We start from the raw sequence: 8,815 nt of genomic DNA on the forward strand, positions 1-8,815 counted from the left end.
AAAGATGTAAACACGCAGTACCGGTTAACATTGTTCAGAGAGAAAGTTTTACCTGCTACCACCGTCCTCTTCCTTCCTGGGTACCTCAAAGTATCCACACCATGGAAACACAATATATTTGATGTACTCCAGACATGGGTTGCCTTCTGCAACTTTCGCAGGACAGAAAGCTCTGCTTAGTTTGTAACTCAAATAATCCTGAAACAGAGATGTTAGATGGCAAACTCACAACTGCCCTAAAAATGCATCCAAATATCAAAGATCCATAAAGTGCAGCATATGTCATATCTCTAGTAATGTTACACTGAATGGCAATAACAAAATCCACTTTCAGGACACCAGAGTTGCTAAACAAAGCAAACCAACTTCAAGAGTCATGTAGGCTAACTATTGAACCACATGTTGGACCAAAAACGTAATGGTCATAATCTTGAAGAAAAGCAAGACACCAATTTTGGATGCTTTCTTTCAATCAAGCCCCTTTTTTCAATGAAATGGGTCAACAGTAGTAGAAGCACAATTTTTTCAGTTTTAGTATAGGAAAAAAGATCGGTAGGATGCTGCAATGCTTTGCGATTTAATTAAATGAGAAGGCTGATGTACTTGATCCAATATGAAGTGCTTAAGTGACATCCAAAGTTGTTTATGAATTTGAGTATCCATTATTTTGTATGGCGTGTGGTTGACGTTGTTGAGGACAGCTTTACTTTTCAGTTAATTCAGAACTGAACTTCAAGTAAAATTACTAGGCAAAAATGTGAATTCTGGGACTACATAACCGATTCAAACTGGAAAGTCAAGACTGATAGTAAAAAACCGTCTATTAAAATAGCTTCAGATTCTACTTTACTTTACCTACAGTTTTCTTCATTTTTTAGATTTTGATATCTTGATTAAATTTTGATGTTTCTCCACTTTTGTTCTTTTTAGTATTAAATAAGTTTACAACATAAAACGAATGTTATTGAGTAGCACTCTCCAGTGTTGACAGAATAAATAGTGACATTGTTAATTTGAAACATTTACAGGTATAGAAGATAATGTTAAACTTCAGAAAAAACTGTAGTAACTCCTCCGGGAAACAAAGGTACTAGCTCAACAGGAAACTTGATAGGACCTTTGACTGTTTGTGATAATCATTTTCCTTTCATTGAAAGGCATGGGGATAACTAGCTTGAGAATGCAAAACTGTACTCAGGACAAATAAAACTAGAATTAGCACAACAGGAACCATCTGGCATGCGGAAAAGTACCTCCCGATCTTCAATGAAGATAGCCCAAGATGGATCTCCATTCTTAGCAAATTCAGGGTGTTCTATTAAATTGGGAAGCTTATCTGTACACCAAGTCAAGGATACATGTGTGACATGAAAAAGAAGTACTCCCTCTGATCCATAATAAGTGTCGTGGTTCTAGTTCATTTCCAAGGGAGCAGTACATGCACATGCAAAAGAAAACTAAAGGCTGAATAAGGATACTATGTGACAGAATAATAGGTCTAGTTTCATGCTGCATGCCTTTGCAGTACTGTCTAATTAGCTTGTCGTGAAGATCCTCTTCATGATCCATCGACAATAGCCATATGTCTGCCTGAAATATTAATAGAAAAGTTTTTATTACAGGCATAATAGAAATATTCTTCATTACACTACCAAAGGCATCCTCTGTATTTGGGTAGTTATCCCAATATAATATGTTCCTTGGTTTTAAAGCAAAACATGGTTCATCCATGACAACTTTGTTAAAACAACGCTGATTACAGAACATGGGAATATAAGAAAAACGATACTTACACAAGAAGGTGAATTTTTAATCCCTTTGGAGTTTGGACAAATGAGAGTAAAATGAATAAATGTTAACATAATACAAGTTTAGGTCTGCATAACCCCCATTTTTTGGCCAATAAAATGGTTATAAAATGAGTAAAGTGATGCAGTAAGCATCTACGAACTTGGCAGTGTTGGCAGTAGATAAATGGCCACGTGTAGGTACATTGCGCTGCTTAAGTCAGACAATCTAGGTGCAAACCCTACCACCTAAGCAGCTCGCTGCAACCTTGGCATGCATGGCTGCCTAAACAATATAAGAAAATTGAGCTGTACAACTTCACAAGTCTGCCAAGTTCCAAGACCAGTAGCATAACCTGCTAAACACCCTTAGGTTAGGCAGGATTAAATTAACACGGTCAGAGTTTAAAATAATATAGTCCCTCATCCCAAAATATAAGGCACGGTTTTTTGTGCACGGCCTTTGATGCACAACTTTGACCACTAATATATACAAAATTTTATGGTTTTAGAATGTATAAATTGTATCGTTGCATTTGTCTTGCAAATCTCTTTCGTTTCATATATATTTATATCAAATTTGCGGGCATATTGTAAGTACAAATTATAGTCAAAGTTATAAGTTGTCACCTGCGAAATTTAAGGGCGCCTTATATTTTGGGACGGAGGGACTAAGGGCAAGGCAGCACATTTATTTCTACTATTTTTTTTTTGTTCTTAATCCCCCTAATCTAACCAAGTAGTAATTTTGGCTAATCGGCTCTGTAGCTAAACACATTATCAGGGTTAAGCTAACCACGCCAGGTTAAGGTTAGCTAACCTAGGCTACGCTGAATCTAGCAAACAGTACTTTTGAAATTTATGGCCCTCATGCTGCAATTGTATTGGAAGCATAATTTGTTGCTATAACATTGCCTCATTTCTTAAACTATTTTCATAATAATTGTGAAAATTAAAGTTCAATGAAGCTGATATAGTGCAAATGTTACTGAAATTAACAACATACGATCAGCATGTTAGTATACTCTAACCAACCTTTTGCAATAATATACAAGCACAGTGCACGCAAGGGGTAAAGAGCGTTGAAGCCGTCACATTTTTGGGGTCATATGAACCAATAATACTTCTGTTAAGCATGAATCGATCCACAATTCCACAGCACCTGTTTCTTAAACAACTTAACTTGCTTGTTCCAACAAATGATCTGATAACATAATACTCATAGGGTTTGTAAATGAAATGAAACTTGGAAAAGTGTAAATTTAGGAATACCTTACTATCTTCCTCAAAGTATTATTTTTGAAAATATCCATGGCAAGTGCCCAGTATTCATCTGAATGACTATTTATTTCATCGGACAACCATATGAACTCGACCCCGTTAAGGTCCAAGCCAGCTGCTTTCCATATCTCAATCATGTAAAGTCCAAAAGTTCGAATTTTGGTTAGATCACCATCGAATTTGTGCTGCATACGAGCAAACCAATCTGCTATCAAGATTTTAACTCTGCAACCAGCTTTAACCATCTTCCTAACATTGATCACCATCATGATCCCCTGCAAGACGATAACAGATAAATGTAAATCGTTGCACAAATATATTTTGTATGTGAACAGTAAAGACCCCCACTCAGAACTGCTATTACAAGTGAAGTAAAATATCAAATATAATTTGTTAGACAAACAGCAACTTGGATTACCAGGGTGCCAAAAGCCACAATATATAGTACAAAAGACTTGAGGCACAAGAATAGGAAACCTAGACAGATACAGACTCATAGGGAGATCCATCGCGAGCAACAGTCGACAGACGAGCAGCACACGCAGGTGCAGGTAGACAGACGCAGCAGCGTCAGAGCGGTCGATGAACGACGAGACGGGAAAAGAAAAAAATTGCAGCACGGAAGTTGTGACGTGCGGAAACCCTAACCGGGCTCTAATACCATGTTAGACAAACAGCAACTTGTATTACCGGGGGGCAAAAGGCCACAATATATACTACAAGACTTGAGGCACAAGAGTAGTAAACCTAGACAAATACGGACTCATAGAGACCTATACCAATACTAATACTCCTTAATATAATTAAAGTCCGGACTGTGCATAAATGACAGGTAGACAATTACTGTATATAGCACATCATTAACATGTACCTCATAGCAAGAATGTACAATTACAAATAATACAACGCCTCCTCTCCCCATGCAAATGACAATACCCTAAACTTGGCACTGACAAACATGTTGCTAGTGCCTCAGTCACTTGCCCAAAATTAAGTTTCTACAAAGTACTTATCTTATAGCACATCACATGTTCCCATCGAACATCTTCAGCTCCATTCATTTAAATCCATGTGATTACACAAGTAAGACTCCTATCTTATGCTTATCTGAATTATTTTCCCACACATTTGTTTACACATCTGAGAGTTACAATTTGGCAGACAAGGAAATTGAGGACAAGATGTGATGCCATGTAGGCAAAACTTCGGAAAATTATCCAAATTGTGCAACATAATAATTCTGACATCCTCTTCTCCCCCTCAAACAGGCAACCAAATGTGTCATTTTGTACTGAGAAGAAAGCATTGAGATAGCACGAAGTGGCCATTGTTTACAAACATCTACGATACAAATATTCTGATATAATTTCTTAGAAAAACTGCACCAATATTTTGAGAAGTTTATAGTAGCAGCATGGAAGATAAAGTAAAACTTCTGTTACCATACCTGTGCGATATGTACCGAAGGGGAGGGATCGCACCAAACATAGCAAACTGGAGCAACCTTCTTGCCGAGTAGCCTCCTAACATCATCCTCGTCAATGCTCTCCAAGCCTATGCTCCTAATTATTGCAAACCTCTCATCCAAACTCATCCCGACAGTATTCCTACACACAAATTCAAATCCATAGATCATTCACCCGAATTCTTAGTCCAACATTAGTTCTTCGAAGGTGCTCTTACCATGGTAATAGTAAAATATATATCAGTATGTTTTCTTCTTCTAATAAAAAGTGCGGCCAATGGCCCTTCGAAAATATATATCAGTATGACTAGAAAATACCAGGGCTCCCCTACCCCCCAGAAAAAAAGACCTTTCGTTTGTGTTTATATTATGACGTTTTAAAATACTTGATCTAGTTTATTGTAATATTGTTTAACTTGATAAACACAAAAACATGTCTTTTTGGACTGGTTTTTCGTATAGTTATATGTTTTCCAGTGATGTGGATGTGGTTATTGTCAAACAAGTTGGAAAGATTGACCTTTTCATGGTCAAATTAGTTGAAAGAAATTGCCTTGCAACAAGTAGTATATAGAAAATGTCATTTTTTTTATTTGGCTCGTGATCATGACAAGCTGGGTATGAGACAACTCTACAGCTCAACCTTGAACCCGACTTAGATGATTATTATTAGTATTATTATTATTATTAGTTCTGAACTTGACTGGTTTGCAACCTTACCTGAAATTAGTGCAAGAACATAAGGCACTTGACAAAAGTTTGTGGTGAAAATTTATGATTGCAGATCACACTGGGAAAAAACCAGACAATCCCAGTGACAGCAGAAATAACAATCGGCTGGCCCCAGATCGATCAGTGGCAAAAGGAAACTAAACGTCAAACGGCATGGAAGATTTGGAGACCCCAGATCGATTTACTTACCTGCTGTTGCTATTGTGCAGGTAAAATCTGGTTGTCAGCGGCAGAATCGTGAGGCTCACGGAAGACGAGTTTAGAAGGCAGCGGCGGCTAATAAGTCTAGGAACTTGGATAAAGGCGGGTTAGGGGTGCAGGCTATATGGGTGCTTCTGCAGGGCAAGGAAAGGGAATTTGATTCGGGTACGAAGCCGAGGAGGAGTCGTGATTGGACACGGGTAAGGCTGCAGCACTGAATTTGTTTAGAGAGGATTAGGGTTGGCTGCAGCACTGAAGGGAGTTGGGGGAAGAAGAGGGGGAGAAGGCGGGCCTCCATCGGAGCTTCTCCGAATCGGAGAGTTTTGGGGCGAGAGGAAGGATGGGTACGAGATGCACTTGCCGTGGCCAAGGGGAAAGATCCATGGGACCGGAGAGAGAAGAGTTAGGGAGGAAGATGGGCGGAGAGCACTTGCCTGCGCGCCGCCGTCAAATCCCTGCGTGGCGCCTCCTTCCCGTCTCCCTCCTCCAGCGGTCGCCTTTCTATTCCTAGTTCTTCTTCTTTCACTTATATCTTAACTATTTCACAAAATGCGTATTTGTTAAATTAAATAGCATCAGAAAGAAATGCTAGCAATTGTCTAAATTGAATAATATCAGAAAGTGCCAGGACATCGTTTTCAATTTCAAATTCAAGCAGACACCAGGCATGCACGGGCTAGAAGATCGCTGATACAGCAGCATGTACGCAGGGGAGTTGGCTTCTGTAATTTTCTTTTCTATTTCTTCAATGCTGATAATATGGCAGAAACTTGAGGAATTTACGGTGCAGTTGGCCTCGTACGATATGGCAATGTGCAGAGTAGACGAAAGCTCCATGTAGACAGTTGCCAAGATTGACATATGTAGGTTGGAACTTGCAGATAAACATTGATTTGACAAACAAACAAAGCCACGGAAGACAATTAGGCAGTGCTATAAGTCCTAGTAACACAACAACCAGACACGCATATATACATGCTGATACACATTCAGAGGCATCTCAATTGCAATCTTACTGCACTTTCATCGCAGACACATAATCTCAGCATAACAAAATTCAGCAGAAGCATCAAGTGTAGGTGGAGCTACAGCTACAGAGCTACTACTCGATCCGATTCTAGTTAGCGGGTGAAGGCGTAGAAGACGATGGCAATGTAGATGAGCATGGCGGTGGGCACGAGCGTGACGAGCGGGATGACGGCGCCCCACGCCGCGGAGCCGCCGGCGCCGCACCCAAGGCGGCCGAGCTTGACCTGCACCACGTTGACGAGGGCCATCATGAGGAACCCACAGCCGCACACGGAGCCCACCGCCGACGAGAGAATCCCCACCCGGAGCGCCGCCCGGTTGATCTTGGCGGTCCAGCTGACGGCGGATCCGGCGGCGGCGTGCCGGTAGTGCGGGAAGGTGCGGACGATCTGCTTGAGGCAGAGCGCGACGAGGCTGGAGAAGAGGAAGCAGGCGAAGGCGAGGACGTGGAAGGTGACGAGGTCGGACTCGATGCGGTCCCCCGCGGCGCAGGCGCCCAGGCGGTCGGCGCCGTCGGCGAGGCCGGGCCCGTCGGAGGAGGGGCGCCAGGCCAGGCCGAGGAAGGCGGCGAGCGTGAAGAGGGAGTTCACGTTCACGATGCCGTCTAGGGCCGTTACCTGGATGCTTGTTCCCCGGCCGCCGCCGCTGCCGGCGGCAGTGTCGCCGTGCTCCATGGCTTGGTTAGGAGGATCTGGGCGTTTGGGGATTGGACAGCGGGCTGGTGGGTGAGCGCGTGACTTGAGCTGGTAGTGGTACAAAGTAAACTAGCAAGGGATAAAGCGTGTCAACACAGGGTTTTTGCCCTGACACAGGGTTTTTTACTACGGTTTTGCTATATCTCAGTCAACTGAGATTTTTTTAAGTCAAAATCACTTATAAAAATGTGCTTTGAGATTGCACTTTTCTGATAGAAATGTGCAATCGAACCGAAGTTGTACTTTTCTTTGAACAGCAGTTGCACTTTTGTGAGTTGACTGAGACTTAAGAAAATCTCAGTCAACTGAGACATAGGCACACCCTTTTTACTAACTTAATATCTAAAATAAAAATATAGAAATTGGGAAATGCCTTGAAATACCTGGATACAGTTTTTTTCTTTTTTTTCCCTACCAGCCTTCAGTTTGATTGAGGGTGGATACAGAGTGCAAGAAAGTTTCCCTACCAGCCTTCAGTTTGATTGAGGGTGGATACAGAGTGCAAGAAAGGTGGATGGAAGAGAGGTGCTTTTCTGCGAGCATATTGATTTGTTTCTAGCATTGTAATCATCTGTTCCAGATGGTAACTATTTTAATTCATGCATGATTTTTGCTGATCTGAATATACCTCTATGCCCAGCGGGTCGCAGCAGCCCTAAAAACAAGAAGTAATCCACTACTTGGGAATATGGCACGATTGCTACTTTCAGTGTTAGTCACTTATATCGGGTGGCTGCATTTAGAAATGCACAACTGGAACTTAGCATTTAGGCACTTGATTTGTTAGTGTGCATACATAGTGGATTTTAATAGCTTTTGACAATGGCTTAGCCTGTCCATTTCAAGCAATAACCCCTTGCGTAGCAATTGTTGCGAGATTGGTAATAATGTGTAATTGGTTCTGTCTGAATTCTGAAGCAAGTATTGAGAGATTTAGTGCTTGTCTTGGTTCTCGGTTATGCCTGCAAGTTTTCACTCCAACAGCTTGGCTTTTCCCAGCTGAAACTTGAACTGATCATGCATGAGATTTTGGTATTATCTCTCAACTTATTATCAGAGCACAAGGACATTTGCCATCTGAGCAACCTGAATTACATCACATAAATTACAACCTAGTTTTATAAATTGATGGTGCAACTTGCATACATGTCGCTACTGATTGGTAAGAAATTGACTGTTCATTTGATGAAAGCATGATTGTCATGCATAAAGGGCAAACCGTGTATTAATGCTACCGATGCAGGGTCTTAGCTTCATATTTGTTTAGAGAGGTTCTCCAATGATAAGATGCATGTTTACACAGCTTGACAGAGGAGAGATGATTCGGAACATGTCTATGTTTTTGTTGTTTTTGTAGTATTCTTTTGACAGAGTAGAGATGATTTTTTAGTGTGCTTACAAGTGGATTTTAATAGCTTCTGACAATAGCTGAGCCTGTCCATGCATGAGATTTTGGTATTATCTCTCAACTTGTTACCAGAGCAAAGGATATTTGCCATCTGCGCAACCTGAACTACAACACATAAATTACAACCTAATTTTGTAGATTGATCAATCGGTGCAAGTTGCATACATGTCACTACTGATTCGTAAGAAATTGACTGTTCATTGGGTGAAACAATTGT

General features: G+C 41.0%; 2 protein-coding genes across 2 annotated transcripts; both read right to left on the minus strand.

Moving 5' to 3' along the window:
• Nucleotides 1-48: 48 nt before the first annotated feature.
• LOC124697209 (tyrosine--tRNA ligase 1, cytoplasmic-like) lies at nucleotides 49-5,960 on the minus strand. The gene is made up of 7 exons (XM_047229833.1): nucleotides 5,901-5,960; nucleotides 4,516-4,675; nucleotides 3,060-3,343; nucleotides 2,823-2,949; nucleotides 1,479-1,590; nucleotides 1,254-1,336; nucleotides 49-198 (listed from the first exon to the last, which is right to left on the minus strand). The coding sequence occupies exons 2-7, from the start codon at nucleotides 4,660-4,662 to the stop codon at nucleotides 49-51; spliced, it is 903 nt and encodes a 300-aa protein (XP_047085789.1). The 5' UTR covers nucleotides 4,663-4,675; nucleotides 5,901-5,960.
• A 541-nt stretch (nucleotides 5,961-6,501) lies between these two features.
• On the minus strand, nucleotides 6,502-7,194 carry LOC124700275. Its single transcript, XM_047232429.1, has one exon. The coding sequence runs from the start codon at nucleotides 7,167-7,169 to the stop codon at nucleotides 6,588-6,590; it is 582 nt and encodes a 193-aa protein (XP_047088385.1). The 5' UTR covers nucleotides 7,170-7,194; the 3' UTR covers nucleotides 6,502-6,587.
• Between the last annotated feature and the right edge of the window lie 1,621 nt (nucleotides 7,195-8,815).

The sequence above is a fragment of the Lolium rigidum genome, chromosome 3 (assembly GCF_022539505.1).
Source record: "Lolium rigidum isolate FL_2022 chromosome 3, APGP_CSIRO_Lrig_0.1, whole genome shotgun sequence".
NCBI classification, from domain to species: Eukaryota; Viridiplantae; Streptophyta; class Magnoliopsida; order Poales; family Poaceae; genus Lolium; species Lolium rigidum.

Coding starts and splice junctions, on each gene's coding strand:
- LOC124700275 (XM_047232429.1), bottom strand. CDS start 7,169: ATGGAGCACGGCGACACTGCCGCCGGCAGCGGCGGCGGCCGGGGAACA.
- LOC124697209 (XM_047229833.1), bottom strand. CDS start 4,662: ATGAGTTTGGATGAGAGGTTTGCAATAATTAGGAGCATAGGCTTGGAG. Junction 3,344..4,515: donor CTTCGGTACATATCGCACAG/GTATGGTAACAG, acceptor ATCGTCTTGCAG/GGGATCATGATGGTGATCAA. Junction 1,591..2,822: donor CTTGTATATTATTGCAAAAG/GTTGGTTAGAGT, acceptor TTAATATTTCAG/GCAGACATATGGCTATTGTC.